The 15,935-nt window shown below is 41.5% G+C and overlaps 1 protein-coding gene across 1 annotated transcript in view; it reads right to left on the bottom strand.

The window, feature by feature from the left end:
- Nucleotides 1-2,009: 2,009 nt before the first annotated feature.
- Nucleotides 2,010-15,935, bottom strand: part of IGF1 (insulin like growth factor 1) — a 56,424-nt gene continuing 42,498 nt past the window's right edge. Inside the window, 3 exon segments of the mRNA XM_032646429.1 lie at nt 2,010-2,426; nt 2,428-2,529; nt 4,017-4,198. Of these exon segments, the coding sequence (XP_032502320.1) occupies nt 2,325-2,426; nt 2,428-2,529; nt 4,017-4,198 (386 nt within the window). The 3' untranslated portion in view covers nt 2,010-2,324.

The raw sequence follows: 15,935 nt of genomic DNA, 5'->3' as shown, positions 1-15,935 counted from the left end.
AGTTCTATTCCTTTTTTTTCTTTTAAAGTCTTTGCCTTACATTTTCTTGAATGAAGTTCATCATTGGGTATAACTATAGTTTATCCAAAGCCCTGTGTTACAACTGACATTGATTCAGTCATCAAGGAAAAAGGGAAGGGATAATCTTCTAAGAAATCTTTCCATAGGACATGAACTGTTAATTCTTCTACCAAACTGTGGTCCCTTGAAAAGCCATCGCTGTTTGTGGGGTTACTCTCAGGTGGTAGAAACAGTAGGTATTGGCTTATGCCTGAGTCTGGTTCCAAAGCATGTATGTATCAGAAGGAGAACTGAGCATCTCCTGAATAAGGTGGCTGGCCAGATGGGCTCAGGCAGCAGCCTGGCTTTTGTCTGTTCTAATAAGCCAGGACCTATTTTGCAACCACAACAGCAATGTCTTGGCTCCCATGTGGTGCTTTGACATGCTTGTGATCAGACCTTTTCCTCCTTCCTGGCTTGAGCCTTGGGCATCTCCATATATTATATATCCTGGGTTTTCAGTGACCCATGGAGGAAGGATGATCCTGAAGTAGAAAGCATGGCTGGGGCATGAAGGACAGGTAGAATGAATGTTCCTTTATACCATAACATCTTCAAAGTAGGCTACTTCGATGAAATGCTTCGTTTCTTGGTTGTCATCCTCTTACTCCAAGTGTCATCGTTTGCTTGGCTGAGCACTTCTCTCTTGCACCCTCTCTCACCTCTTATAATTCACAATTTGAATGATCTTGAGACTTTTTGCTTTATTATCTATGAAGACCCTAACCCTACTGTTTAAATCAAGGAAGCTGAAGGAGAAAAATCTCTAAGACTCAAATTCTGTGATTCTACTTGACTTTTCTTTACCCTCAGGAAAATCTACTGCTCTTACTCTCTTTCATCCCCTTCCTTCTGATGGAAAATATTAAATTAGTAGCAGACTTCATGTGGCCATTTCCACCCTATCTTTTCCTTTTGGAATTCTTTCTTAGTCCCTGTTGATTGTGTGCTGTTCTCTGTTGGCCAGAGGAGGGTGGCTTAGAACCCAAGCCTGTCTTTACCCATTTCTGGATCTCAGTATCCTTATCTTCAAAATGAAGGGATTGAAGCAAATGATTTTTGCAGCTCTAACATAACATGGCCCTAGTATTTCCATGGAGCAGAAACTCATAGGACTTCAAGTCTAAAAATCTAGATTTGTGTGTGTGTGTGTGTTCGTGTGCGTGCATGAGAGAGAGAGAGAGAGAGAGAGAGAGAGAGAGAGAGAGGGAGAGAGAGGGAGGGAGAGAGAGAATTTTATAGGTGATGGAATCACAAGGCAGTAGTCAAACATCAGAAGTCTTTGGTTTGGGGCTGAATCGTGTCCCCCACCAAATTCATATGTTGAAGTCCTAAGCCCTAGTACCTCAGAATGTGATTGTATTTGGAGATAGGGTCTTTACACAGATATTTAAGTGAAAATAAGGTCATTGTGATGGGTCCTACTCCAATATAACTGGTGTCCTTATGAGAAGAGGAAATCTGGGTACAGAGATTTGTATAGAGGGAAGATGATGTGCAAACACAGAGAAAAGAAGGTCAATTCCAAACCAAGGAAAGAGACTTGAAACAGATCCTTCCCTCCCAGGTCCCTGGAGGAACTGACCCTGCTAACACCTTGATCTTGGACTTCCATCCTCCAGAAATGTGTGAAAATGTCTATGGCACTTTATTATGGCAGCCCTATCACACTAATACATCTTTTATGTCTGATTCCAAAGTGCACACAGAAAAGTTCAGTGACCTCCTCTCATAGGTAAGCTCTCAGGCCTCATGGGCCTTTAGGCAAATACTGGGTGCCCTTTGGCCCGAGCTTGACTAAGAAATGCAGCCTCCAATGACACTGTAGGGAAGGAAATCTGGGAACTTTTATGACACAATTCGCTCTTGCTGAGAATTTGGAGCTAATATTTAACTCTGGATATATATTGACATGGAAATTCTTGTAAAATTCACACAGAAATTTAAAATGCATATAAAAGCCTTGATTTTTATTTTAATTATTTTACTTGTTTTTTTGGTGGGGAGGGGAATTGTTTTATTTGCCTCTGTCATAATTTTTGTGCTTTTTTCATTCTTGCCACCGTCTTTCTTTGCACTTTCTTGGGCATGACATCTTCCTTTTCTATTTCTCCAACGTTTATTAGTTTCTCCACATTTCTCCGTTTCTCCTCCTGTCACACGAGCTCTGTAGCTCCAGCGGGCCTACTTTTCTTCATTTCCTCTATAGCATCTCCCACTTGCTTCTCGCTGTCTGCTTTTCTCTCATCCTCCTTGCCTCTGTCTTAGTCCTTCTCTCCTCCGTTTTCCTTTCTTGCCTGTTTTCTGTTTCTAGCTCCAGTCTCCCTCCTCTGCTCTTTCTTCTTTCCTTTCATCTGCTTGCTGACTTGCTTCTGTCCCCTCCTTCTGTTCCCCTCCTTGATGTTTCTTTGGCCCACCTTTCCTTCTCCTTTGAGACTTCTTTTTCTTGTTGGTGGATGGGGGCTGATACTGTAAACATCACAAAAATAATTGCATTGAGAACAGGTGGTCCCCTTGGTGTCCCGGGAGACAGAGCCTTTGAGTCAGCCCAGAATGCCTGGGCTCCATAGATGCAGAAGACATCATTGGTGCTGGAGAGGTGTCTGGACCTCAGTCACTAGACCTGATATTCCAGAACTTTGGGACTCATCTCTGACACCACCCACCCCCTCCCCAACTAGAAATTGAGAGGCACTGTGTCACCTGGAAAGAGAAAGAATTAACCTGCCTTCACCCCCTCAAGCACACCTTCCAGCCACATTCACCTAAAAGTTATTTCTGTGGCGCTTGCTTCCTGATTCATCCTCTGGCTACTGTGTTCTCTGTGAACCAGGTTGTGCCTAGTCCCTTTGCATCACTCAAGGTGGCTCCCTGGGGTCGCATCTCTGCTAAGCCCCCTGTTCCAGCCTCAGCTGCAAATTAGGACCAGGAAGCAGTAAGGGTGTTATTATGTACTTCCTGGTCTCTCATCTTGTGCCTTCTGTCTGATACCAAAGTTTTGACTCCAAAGATTAAAACCTCAAGTTGTTTTCTTTTTTTGTCAACAGAGTCCCCAAGGAGACCTGAGAGCTTTTTACTTTCCTTATTCATCCTTCCTCATTTTCTTCACCTTCTCTTTAGTTCTCATTCTTTCTACTTAAATCACTAAAATGTAGTCACGTATATTCATTTGTTCACTTGTTCATTCACTCATTCAACAAAAATGTATTAAGTTATCAATGTGCATCAGATGATTTATGTACTTTTGATGGCATAGATAGTACCTCTAAGCCTTGTTTAAAGTCTAGCTCTTAGTAAGAGGCACCTGCAGATTTTGATCATTGGAAATTTTTTGGTGTTCTTAGAGCCAAACAGAAGTTTCTATTTGTTTTTATGTTCTTTCTATTCTGTTTTTATTTTCTTTTATGTTTGCCACTGTATGTGAATTTCTATTAGTTCCCATTTTAGAGTGTTTTTTTTTTCTTTGCACCTTTGCAGAATACCAGGACTTGAAAGGTCACATACTTTATTCATGCAGTTATGACAGAAGTTAACACTTGTCCAACAGTTACTTTGTGCAGGCATGTGAAAAGCATTGCATGCACATTAACGACCTGATGAGGTAGATAGTACCGTTATCCCAACTTTACTGATGAAACTAGGGCTTGAGAGGTTACATTATTTCGCCAAGGGCTCTCCGCTGGTGATCGGCGAACCTAGGATGTCAGTTTTGTCTGATACCAAAGCCCAAGTTTAATTATTCTTCTCCACCGTCTTCTGATGATCGGATGGTCCAGAGCAGTGGAAGGGAGAGTTTACAATGTGAAGTGATGTAAGGTATGGACCTCTCAGGTGAGAATGGAGCTTTTTTGACCTGTGAGCCAGGAGACTACGGGACCTAGTTACTGTTTGGCTCACCCACATGGATAGGATACAGATCTCGCAGAGGTGGCCATCCCCCCCCAAGGTTGGCTTACCTTCTGAGCCTTGGGCATGTCGGTGTGGCGCTGGGCACGGACAGAGCGGGCTGACTTGGCAGGCTTGAGAGGTGCGCAGTACATCTCCAGCCTCCTCAGATCACAGCTCCGGAAGCAGCATTCATCCACGATTCCTGTCTGAGGCGCCCTCCGACTGCTCGAGCCATACCCCGTGGGCTTGTCTGTTCCAATCAAACGCAGAGAGGCCTGGCTTTAGAGCGGGATAATATGCTATCTCCACAGTTCCACCCAGCCCCTGAAGACTCTCCTCTCCCCATACCTCGTCAACCCACACTTTTGTGAGTCAACCTCTTCTTGAAGCTCCTCCAACAATTCCTGACCCCCTAGATCTTTCTGGACTCCAGTATGTCTCCTGGAGTTGGTGCCACACTCATTGGCAATACCTCACTCATCGTGCATTTATTTGTGTTAATTCTCCTCAAGTTCTTAGCCACCTGTAGTCAAGGATCTTGTCTATACCCAATCCTCACCTTTCCTTATATGTTGACTTAATTGGGAGGCTGCTAGGAATATTAATTAAGAGAGCATGTTTTATGTTTTCTTAATCTTGTTAGCAAAATCTGCATGGTTTTTGTTGCAGGATGGCTCAGATGTTTGCTCTTTGGCTTAACTGCTTCTGTTATAACATCAGACTGAGAATTAAAGGGGTTTTAAGTCTGGAAAGTTCTCCTCACTTAACTGATGCAGAAACCGAGACTTGGAAACCGAAACTCAGAGTTGGGAATGACTTACTCAGGGTCATTCATGCAGTAAGTGGTGGAGCCAGGATTCAAACTCGGGTCTACTCCTGGCAAAGCCCAAGTGCCTCATAGAGCCTGGGAGACCTGTTGTATGACTCTGGACAAGTCATTTAAGCTTCCTGGGCCTCAGTTTACCCATTTGTAAAGTGGGGTTAATAAGATTTTCCTTGTACTGATTGCTTGAGGATTATATGACATACTGTATGAAAAGTACTTAGCATATCACCTGACACCTAGTAGGTCCTAAATAAATGTTGGTTTGTTTCCTCAGAACATCGCTTTCCAGGATCATATAGGGTCTGTGAAGAGACAGGCTCTCTATTGACTGCATCCAGAAGCTTTGGAACTTGGAACTGATGACAATACCAATGTGATAGGGCCCTTCTCCTATCACCCTAGAGAGGCCAGAACCATCATTTCTGTTTTCTTATAGAATAACCACTAGACTGAGACAGAATGAACTAAATGTCCATTTTTCATTCTGATTGCCCAGAGGGAACACCAGGAATCAAATTTCTTTTGATATTTGCAAATCAATTAGGCCTCTTTACTTGGCAAGTAGGTTTTAGTTTGATTCTATTTTGTTTTGTTTTGATTTGGACACACTTTTCTTGGCTCTAGAAGTAAAAAGGAGGCAAAACAAGTTTACATGGAACTTAAAACGTACTTGATTTCTTTGTAAACTTTTTGTCATAGTAGAACTTTTGTTACACCAAATCTTGCTTATATACCCGTATATAAAACAGACAAAAGTGAAACTGCTGTGGCTTGGGCAAGGGCAGGGGACTGGATCTTGGCTTTCTCTGTCTCCCTTAACTCCCTTGGGAGGTGGAGGGCCTGAGTCTTCTCCACTGATGTCCAAGCTTCATGGAAGAAAATTTGTGAACTATTGAGCCAGGAGGATCCAATTAATCAATGTGACATATGTTCAATTTAAATTCCTGACACAGAAGACAACATTATATGTTAAATAAAAAGTCTTACGTTCACATAATAATGATACTGTACTTTAGGATGGAGTTTTGAAAGTCAAAATCTCCATGTATATTTTGAACTCTCTAGTTGGGGGAGATCAGACCCATGGTCATGGCCTGCTACCAAACTAGTTTGGCTGCCTTGCGGCTCGAGGGGCCAGCTGTTCATGGCATCCTCTAAGAATCCAAATGTTTTCCTGATGCTTGGCACAGGAACCTGGGGATGCTTCCTCCCTGTAAGGCAGGTTTATTGTCCTTCTTCGGGCAGCTAGGGGTAGAAACTTAGCAAGGGTTCAATTGTGGTCTCTTTGGGTGGGGTGTGCTGCTTTTGTTCAGGGTGAACCCTGTGGGTTCCTCATGGTTGAGGGATTTGGAAGGGACCGGGCAGCTGGTCTCAGTTGGAGCCTCAATGGTGCTTTCACTTGCCATTGGAGGATCAACCAGTGCAGAAGACTCTCTGCTTCTGCTCGCCAGCTGGGCCCTGGCAAGCCAGGACTTATCTGGTCCCTTGGGCAATGTAAACAATATTTTTTGTTTTTTTTTTGTTTTTATAATCTTTTCCTGGAATTATAAATTAGAATAAAGACACAAATAGGCTTACATGGCTCTTTGTAATCCACAAAGGACTTCTGCATACTTTTTGCTAAGTGGCTATTTCAAGAGGCTGAAGGGGTCAGCCAGTGGAGAGTGGCTGATACACTTTGGTTTTCTCTTGGGGTGGGGAGAGAGGGGAAGGTGACTCAGCCTACTTTGAGGTAAGTGTCCCTGTCATCCACCGCAGGTAATGATTGCTCGTTGCCAAAACAATGCATTTCTTGATGGGACATGATTGCGATTCATTTGTTGAATTTGGAATAGTAATTTGATGTTTGGAGGTAATGTGGCAGGAGTAGTTCCAGAAACCTTCACACTCGGCTAACTTAGGAACAACTAATTTCATCCTTATGGGTTGAAGATGGAGAGGGATAGGCTCTGTGATTCCAGGACCTATTTAGCACCTCTGTTTCAAGAATCTCTAAAGTAATCTTCCTTCTGAGACTCCATAGGTTCTGGAGCTTCTTGCTTGCCACTGGAGAAGGACACTAACCTTCATCTCAGAACAGCATCAAACATTGTATGTATACATATTCTCTTCTTGGTGACTGTCAACAGCCATGAAACTCACCACAGGACTATTTCCTCTTGAGAGATAGAAACTAATCATCAGCACAGCAAACAATAATAGCACACACCAGGCATCTGCTTTGTCACCTCTTAGATGAGCTCAGAGTTTGCCATGGTTCAGTCTATAAAATAGCTGTGCTTTTTTTAGTCCATAGATCAATGACTTTAGGAACAGAGAAATTTAGGACTCTTCCATAATGCTCTAAAAAGAAAGTTTACCTTATGTCTATATCTGTTTTTTTTAATGTTGTCAAAATATTACAGACTTGGATTTTGTCAAAAATGTAACTACCAGTTATTTCTAGCCACCACAATCCTAGAAAGATGTTTTTCTTTGTCTATTCATGATGTCTACAATGGACTAATTGTACTTCATTGAAAATATATGAACATAACAAGTATTTACCTTGCCTTTTAAAGTTTAATTGATCTTTTGAAGTGTCTTATAGACTTGAATTCTGGTTCTACATAAAGATATTTAACAACAAAAAAATCATTTCTCAACAATTGAGAGGCCAGAGTTGAAGGTCAAAGTTTTTCCCTTTATCTTCAAATGCCTCATATTTCTTATTTTTCAAGAACCAAAATAAAGATATTTCTTGCTATGGGCTAAAACTAGGAGCATGATGCAATGTGGTTTACCAGGAAAACAGTAAAATAGTTTGCTACAGTATCAATTTTGAGAAAAATAGGGATTTTTAATGACCTCAGAATTGCAGCTCTTGTCATTATGAGTAATTTTTAAATGAGATGGAGTGAACTGTTCCATCCTTGCCTTTAAAAACTCCTCATTAAGCACTAGGTAATTATGCTCCAGTGGGCAGAATCAGAGTTGGTAGGTGAAAAAGAAACAAATGTTGGACTAATATAAGCAAAAATTTCTAACAATTTGAACTTAAGAGTGTTAAAGATGGGACTGACTTCTTTTAAATGTAATGAACTTCCCATTGCTGGAAGCAGTTAAGTAAAGGTTATATGAACACCTGTCAGAGATCCTAAGAGCATATTCCTGTATTGAACACAGTGTCTGACTGCTATGGTCCTTTCTATTCCAAATATTCTGCAATAAGTAAAGAAATGGAGAAGAAAACTCACCTAGGCCAACCAAATATTCACTATGGTTGGAAACCACTTTTACACTGTCTTCAAGAAAGAAAACCAAATATTTTCTAACTTCGAAGGTTAAAATTTGTTTTCTGTTTATCACTTGAGTTCCCCAAGATGCTCAAAATATTTTTCTGTACTCAATTCTATGACAAAAGACAGGTGACTGGGATAGTCCTTTCTACAACTAGGTATAGTCCCAGAGTTCTGTCATACCAATTATGAAGTGTCCATATACTCACTCAACTGTCAGGGTGAACAGGCATGGGTAGAATTTCACAGAATTCTCCTTGCTGACAAAGTCTTGACATTGGAAATTTATATATTTGTGTATTTATTTTTCAGTAGGTTTCCTCCAGAGCATGCAAAATAAAGACTGCTTAGCAGACGAGTTGGCTACCACCTAACCTAGGCCTTGAGTCCTCTATGAGCAGACATAAAGTGTCATCACAGTATCTTGAAAGTTGTACGGCTGTATCTTGAAAGTTGGCCAACAGACAGAATTCCAATGATTAAACAGCTGGCTTCTATAATAATAGCACTTCCCTTTAAATAATGCATGGTCAGTGGAGTAATTCAATGATCTTCAGGGCAAACTTGCTAGTTATAAGGGTTTGGGGCAGACTTTTGGCATCATTAAAACCATGCCAATTAGCTGAGTCTCACATTTTGTCATGGATGCAAGCAACTTGCTTCCCTCCATCTCTGAAGGAGAAGGCATAATAATGAGATTTAACTGGGGTCATCACTTCTAGAGCAAAGAGCTCTGGTCATTCATCATTGGTAAATATGTACTACCTTTATTGGTGCCACATAAGCTTGTGTTCTTTATAGATTTCTGGGGATACAGTGGGGACATTATACTCAACTTTAATTTCCTTTGAAACTTCCCCTCTTGCTTATTGAGAAAGCTTCCCTTAATTATTTTAACTCTATTGTTGGAAACAGGAGATATTGATTTGAAGAATCAGTATTTAAATAATAAAAAATGCAAAACATTTTCCAAATAGGGAAATATCCAGTTCTGAAGATATACACTTATTACTCTTTGCGTTCCAAGGACTAAAAGTTCTCTAGAAATTGCTAACGGGGGAGGTTCTAAAGTTGATTGTGTTTTGAAAGCAGGGGAAAAGAAGTAAGACAGTTCTAGTTGTATTTCCAGGGTTATTTCTAGAAAATTCACAATTACGTGTCTGGTAGAAAACGCAAATGGATTATTAACTAATAAAAAACGAAGTTGCATTTAACTTTGATTAACTTAAGATTGATCACACAATCAAATACCATAGTTAATATCTGTAGAAGCCAGTTAGGTTTCCTACACCAACTATCTATCCATAACTTCCAGACCTGTTGACAATTTAGAATAACTCAGAATGATTAGTTTCTTAGGCAGCAGTGCTCCATGGACCACCTTGTCTAATAAAAATGCATTCAGTTGACATAATTTTGCATGGGATACTAGTAGGAAAGTTGGGTAAAATGTGAGTAATCTTAAATTTGTGTCCATTTTAGTGAGAATCACTTCTCACTTTCCCTATTTATGGCTTTATGTGGAAAACTGGACTCCTATCATGAATTCCTAATATAAGGAAAATTGTGATAGGACCATTACCTAGACCCCAAATGTAATACATTGAATGGTTGATATTTCCTGAATTCATAAGATTTGCATTAACTTAAAGCCTTTTGATGAATCGATATTTTACCTTTAAAAATTTCTATGGAAATCAACCTGCATTAAAACAAATATTGAGATATATGTGTTCATGTGCTTAGTAAAGATATGGAAAGATGCCTTCACTACGGTAAGACCGTCCACATCACTGTGCATTTAGAATAACGAGAGTATGTACACACACATACTCGACCACCTATCGGGGAATGAAGTGCTTGACTGTCAGTATCAAAACTATTGTCAAAACATTTTAAAAATAGGATTGTTTGTGAAGAACTTTTTCGAAAATATATACCTATTGCCTGCCTTATATGTTGCTAGTGGACTCTGCACATTTCTGCTTTTCTGTAGAAGATCTTTCCAAGTAGGACTAGCCTTTGGCATTTATAAAAGTGAACACAGAAAATGTCCTCTCTTCTATGAACGGCATGTCATAAACTTTTCTTGAAAACCTATCAAATTCAGTCATCAGTTTCACTTCAGCCTGTGTTAATTTTTAATTTCCAGTGTCTGCTGGTCCCACTACTTCTCAGTTGAACGAGGTCATCTTTTCTAGGAATCGCGGCTCTGTTGGACATGCCACCACCCCCATCACTCGGCAACTCTTTCTCAGCTTCTAAATCCCCATCACCCAAAGACCAAAGTCTTCCTGTTACCCAATCAAGTCAATGTTTGTGTATCTCTGGGCCTAAAAGGAATGAAGCAGCGCTCTGTGGGGCTGCCCCTTTCTTCAAATATGCCATTTTTTTTTTTTTGGAAGCCCCAACTCAAGGGCAGGTGTGAAACTAGTGCTATTCGGTCTGCCTCTGTCCCAAAGGCCAGGGAGCTAAAGCGCAAGGCTTATGAGCAGGAAAACTAGAGATTCAGAGGAGAAACATTACTGTTTTAGGACTCTTTGGAGAAATGGGCCGACAGAGTGGGAAGCAACGTGATGTATTACTTTAGCCTGATACAATGCCCTGGAGGGCGAGCGTCTTGCCAGGTCAGCACAATTTACTAGTTTAGGTTTGATTCCAGGCCTTGGAGGAGATAGATGTAGCCAACAAAATTATACTTTGGCAAGAGAAATGCTTTGCTGGACAGAAATGTTGTCCTGAGGGAATGGTTTGGTTTATCAACGTCTAAGGTAAAAGATAATCAAATGCCAGGAGGTCATTTTTATGTTTGAATTATTTCAGTTGAGCCTGCTATATAAGTTAGCTACCATTTTCCAGTTATATAGTTTCGATTAGTTAGAACATATTGCAGGGTTTGAGTATGATCTGCCTGTGACATCTGTCATACCAGTGAAGGAGGCAATGTGTGGAGTGGCTAAAAGCACACGTTTTGGAGTCAGACAGGTCTGGATTCTGCCACTTATTCACTATTCACCTTGGGCAAGGCACCAACTCTTCTAAGATTCAGATCCTCTTATGTAAAATGGACATGAGAGTATCTCCCAAGACTGTTGTGAAGGTTAAGTGAGAATGCATGTAAAGTGTTTTGCACAATGTCTGGTATGCAATAAACTCTAAATAAATGTTAGTTCTTGTGATTGTTATGGAGTTAGCTGGCCAGCAAGGCTAGCTGGGCAGGTCTCCTCCTTTTCCTCTCTTCCTCTTAAAAATGCATCCTTTCCAAAGTTTGGTTGAAAAGATGGCCTTTCTAGATAAAGGAGGACTGTTCTCTATGAAAATAAATGAATATGTGTTCCTTTGAAAGAATATCCAAACTTTATGTTGTATAGACTGTCCTAAATATTTTTAATCTGGAATAGGAACTCTATGAGAAGAGATCCTCCAATTAAGTCACACAAGTGATATGGGCTTATCTTGAACTCTTGTTACCTTTGATTTCTCCCAAATAATCCACTGGCTAAAATAATTGGCTTTTCAGCATTAGTATCTATTCACTTATTTCAAAACAATGCTGCAAGGCATGGGAGGGATGTGGGCAAAATACATGGTCAGGGTGGTTCCCCAATCACTTTCCACCAGCATATGTATTTCTCTCCTCTTTCTTTTCTCTTCTTCCTCTATATCTGCTTGTCTCCTGTTATTGACAGCCATTGACATTCTTTTTGCTCACTGATGCACTTTAGGGCACAAGCTCATATTATGCAGAGTTCATGGTAGGCTAAGAATTAGAGTTTAGTTCCCTCTCTGGAATGACTGAAATCTAAGGCTCCCTTTCCTGCCAACCATGCTTTGGAAATAAACAGCCACCAAGTATACAATGTCACCAGACCCACTAATCACTACTCCATCTTGGACCCACGCCTGAATGAGATGAAGACAGACAAAACAAGAGAGAATAAGAAGGGATGTTGAGGAATCACACATATGGACCTGAGTTATCTCATTTTTTTGAGAAAGGCTGTGACGGAAATTGTAAGATGAGTCCGGCTCCAATGTGGAGATTGTAGCCATGCCACCAGCATTATCTCCTATACTTACACTGTTACTGTCAGTTTACTCTTTCAGATGTGGGAAGAGAGGCCTTGTAGGCAAAACATAAGGCATTCAGGAATAGGGGGTAACGCCCCTCTTTCTGGTGCCACAGAAAGATGAATCAGCCAAAGGGGTATTAAAACACATTCTCTTTATTTTTAGTTTCACTCTAAAGTCTATCATTTCTCTTTTCTTTGCAACTTGGCACCTGCCCTGTGTTCTCAGGGGCCCTGCTCCCCGTCAGGCCCTGCTCACTCAGGCCTCTGTGTTTTGCTCAGGGTGCATCTGGAGATTTTCCCAGGGGTGGGTGTGACACGGTCAGGATCCAGGTGAAGGGGTGACAGCTGCCAGGGCCGTCTGGCGTGTCTGAAGGGAGAGTGTCGGGAGGTGTAGGCCCCATAAGGAGAGGCATCCGGGCCTGCATCAGGGAGTGCGGCGTTGGAGGGCAGCCTCCACAGCAGCAGAGACAGCCCTTGGCATTAGCGCAGAGAAGCAACAGCCAGAGTCAGCGACAGGTTGAACACAGGAGAGGAGGGAGGGAGGGAGCAGGGCGTTAGAGCGCTACAGGGTATAAATAACTGCAGATCCTGCACGCCAGTGCCAGTTGGGTTGTGTGTGAGGTACCTCTCATGCTGGTGTGTCAACAGCGTTGTTCGTGAATTGAAAGGTCCTGGGGAGTGTTTCTATAGCACCTAGCACAGTGCCATATGCAGAGAGGAAGTAAAAAAGAAGGCAATATGGTATACTGAAAACAACATTGGATTCCAGCCCAGATCCTTTGTGCAAACTCACAAGTCACCCAAACTCTCTGAGATGCAGTTTTCTCACTTAGACAAAGTACTGGATAACAGCAAGCACTCCTTCTAACAACACGACTCTAAGCATTACCTAAATGGCTAGGGGATCCGCTTTCTAATCAACAATGCGTATATGGCACATCAGTGTTTTTCCCCAATAATAGAGAAAAATACAGTGAGGAGAAGTTTGATGAGAGAGCCAGGTCTTTCCTCTTTGTCAGATTTAATTTTATATGAAAACAAGATCGATATATCAGATTGAATTTAAGAAAAGCAGGGATCAGCATTGGGTTTGATGGAGGAAAATTGGGAAAATGACCAGTATGGAGGAGGGTTTGAGTACAGGCAGGGGACGAGACCATTTGTGAGGACTGCAGAAGCCAGATCAAGGCAGGATACAGGTGTGAATTAGGAGGATAAGAAAGATAAGAGAGTCATTTGCTGGAGCTGTTGAAATACTAGAAAGAATCCAACTTCATTTTGGAAACGGATCCTAAAGGCTTTGAGGAAAGAGGAAGTGGCCTCATTTGTGTGGGCACCCGGAAATGAGAATGAGGATGAGAGGAGTCTTTCTAGAAACTCCTGGGCATGGTTTTTTTTTTTTTTTTAACGTTTTTATTGGATGCCCCATACATCTCTGAAGCTCTGTTCATTTCTTCTCCATCCTTCTTTATGTTATTTGGATTGCATAATCACTATCAATCAGTCTTTAAGTTTGCCGATTCCCTCTTCTTCCAGTTCAAATTTACTATTGAGCCCCTCTGGTGACTTTTTTTTTTTTAACATCTTTATTGGAGTATAATTGCTTTACAATGGTGTGTTAGTTTCTGCTTGAAAACAAAGTGAATCGGCTATACATATACATATATCCCCATATCTCCTCCTTCTTGCATCTCCCTCCCACCTTCCCTACCCCACCCCTCTAGGTGGTCACAAAGCCTCCATACTGTTCTCCATAGTGGCTGTATCAAGTTACATTCCCACCAACAGTGTATGAGGGTTTCCTTTTCTCCACACCCTCTCCAGCATTTATTGTTTGCAGATTTTTTGATGATGGCCATTCTGGGGGCATGGTCTTTTAACATTACTCTTTGCAAAGCCGCATCTTCAAAAGATAAGTGACCAGTCCCAGGAGGGCTGTTAACATTGTTGACCAGAGTGCTGAATTTCCTAGTATTCAATGTGGTCAACCTTTTATTTCACTAGCTTCCTAAGTGTCGGTCAATGGTATCTGAATCCTCTGTGTGATATTCAGCTTCTTCCTGGGGGACTGGTACGTAGTTTCCCCAGAAAATTCCATCTACAATTACATGTGATCCCATCTCTGATAATGTGAATGGGCTTCCAGACAGGTCATCATCTCTACCATTGGGAACCAACATCTGCCCAGAGGACAAAATTAGAAGACCATTATATACATGTTTTTTTCAAATGCTACACCTTTTTTTGGTAAGATAAACTAATGTTAAGGTTATGAAAATTTTAAAATCTGTACAAGGAGTTCTCAAGCAAGTGGTAGAATGGTTCATCAAAATATTAAGCAGGGGGCTTCCCTGGTGGCGCAGTGGTTGAGAGTCCGCCTGCCGATGCAGGGGACACGGGTTCGTGCCCCGGTGTGGGAGGATCCCACATGCCGCGGAGCGGCTGGGCCCGTGAGCCATGGCCACTGAGCCTGCGCGTCCGGAGCCTGTTGCTCCGCAACGGGAGAGGCCACAACAGTGAGAGGCCCGCGTACCGCAAAAAGAAAAAAAAAAAAAAAAAAAAAAAAAAAAATATTAAGCAGGTATGCCGACTGAGGCTAAATGGTTCATTTAGACAGAGATTATATTATCTCAGGAACTTTCAGCTAACATCTGGACTTGTCTAACCATCCTTTATCTCTTTTTTTCTATAGAATTTTGCTACATAATTTTCTCCCTTTCCCCTTAATATTTAATTGCTTAAACATGACCAAGAGACTTTAAGGGCTTTCCTCAAATTATTAAATTTTAGAATTTCATAAAGCTTTGGACCTGAGAGCAAATTCAAGGTCAGCTAAGAAGTCTCTTAGTAATCTGGCAAAATCACCGAGCCTGTTAGTTTTAGCCACCCCCAAATATTATTTTTCTGAATTGAGCAAGTGAAGTATGAATAAGGAGAGAGAGGTGTGGCTGGGTTGCAGCTCGTCTCCAAGCTAAATCCTGTTCTCATCTTTATTTCATCTGGGACTGATACCATGTCTACATCTCCAAACCTCATTAAATGCTTTTAGCAAATATTATTATCAATCAAGAAAAATCTCTGATTCCTTTATTTATTTTACTGAAGGAAAATATTTTCAGCTTGTGATGTTGGCTGGAGAAATCAAACTCTTCTTTATTTTTATTCTTTGTCACACACTCAAACACACTGTGAATGACCACATTGCTCTGCTCTGGGACCCCACTCTGAGGCAATGGTTTCTTGGCCTTTTAGCCACGCACTCACTTCTGTGAATTTTCTTTCTGAGAACTGGAGACAGTTGCCCCAGAAGTCGTTTTCCAATTTATCACGAAACCTGTCCGTGGTTGCAGAATTAGTTGACCTCATTAGAAGCAAGCAACGTGAGGCCTGATGTGTCCTATAGCTGCGGAGGCTCCTTCGTGCAGGGACATTGGGCCAGGATAACTGCTTGTGGGATATTTTATTTCCCTCAACACTTACCTTCTGTCTGCTCTCTTTGGCTCAGATCTGGGTTTGGGAAGCCTGCATGACGGCACTGCTGATGTTAATACTTAGGCATAATTAGCTCTGTCCTAACTCTAGTAGGAAGTCAGGGTCCAGGTTCAGGGGCTAAATGCTCTCTTCTGATGCATAGTTGTTGAACAGGGAAGCCTCCATTCTCTCTTTCCAGCCTTCCAGCAAGTACCTGCTTCCTTGTAACCCCACACCTAGCCTGTCACACCTGCGAGAAAGGAGAATATAAAATCCATTGATCTCTTAATGGGTATGGTCTCCATAATCCCCACTATGTCAATTAGATGCATATTTATA

Source organism: Phocoena sinus, chromosome 10 (genome assembly GCF_008692025.1).
Source record: "Phocoena sinus isolate mPhoSin1 chromosome 10, mPhoSin1.pri, whole genome shotgun sequence".
NCBI classification, from domain to species: Eukaryota; Metazoa; Chordata; class Mammalia; order Artiodactyla; family Phocoenidae; genus Phocoena; species Phocoena sinus.
Note: the sequence above shows the minus strand (reverse complement) of the source record. Positions and strands in the feature narration are given on the sequence as shown.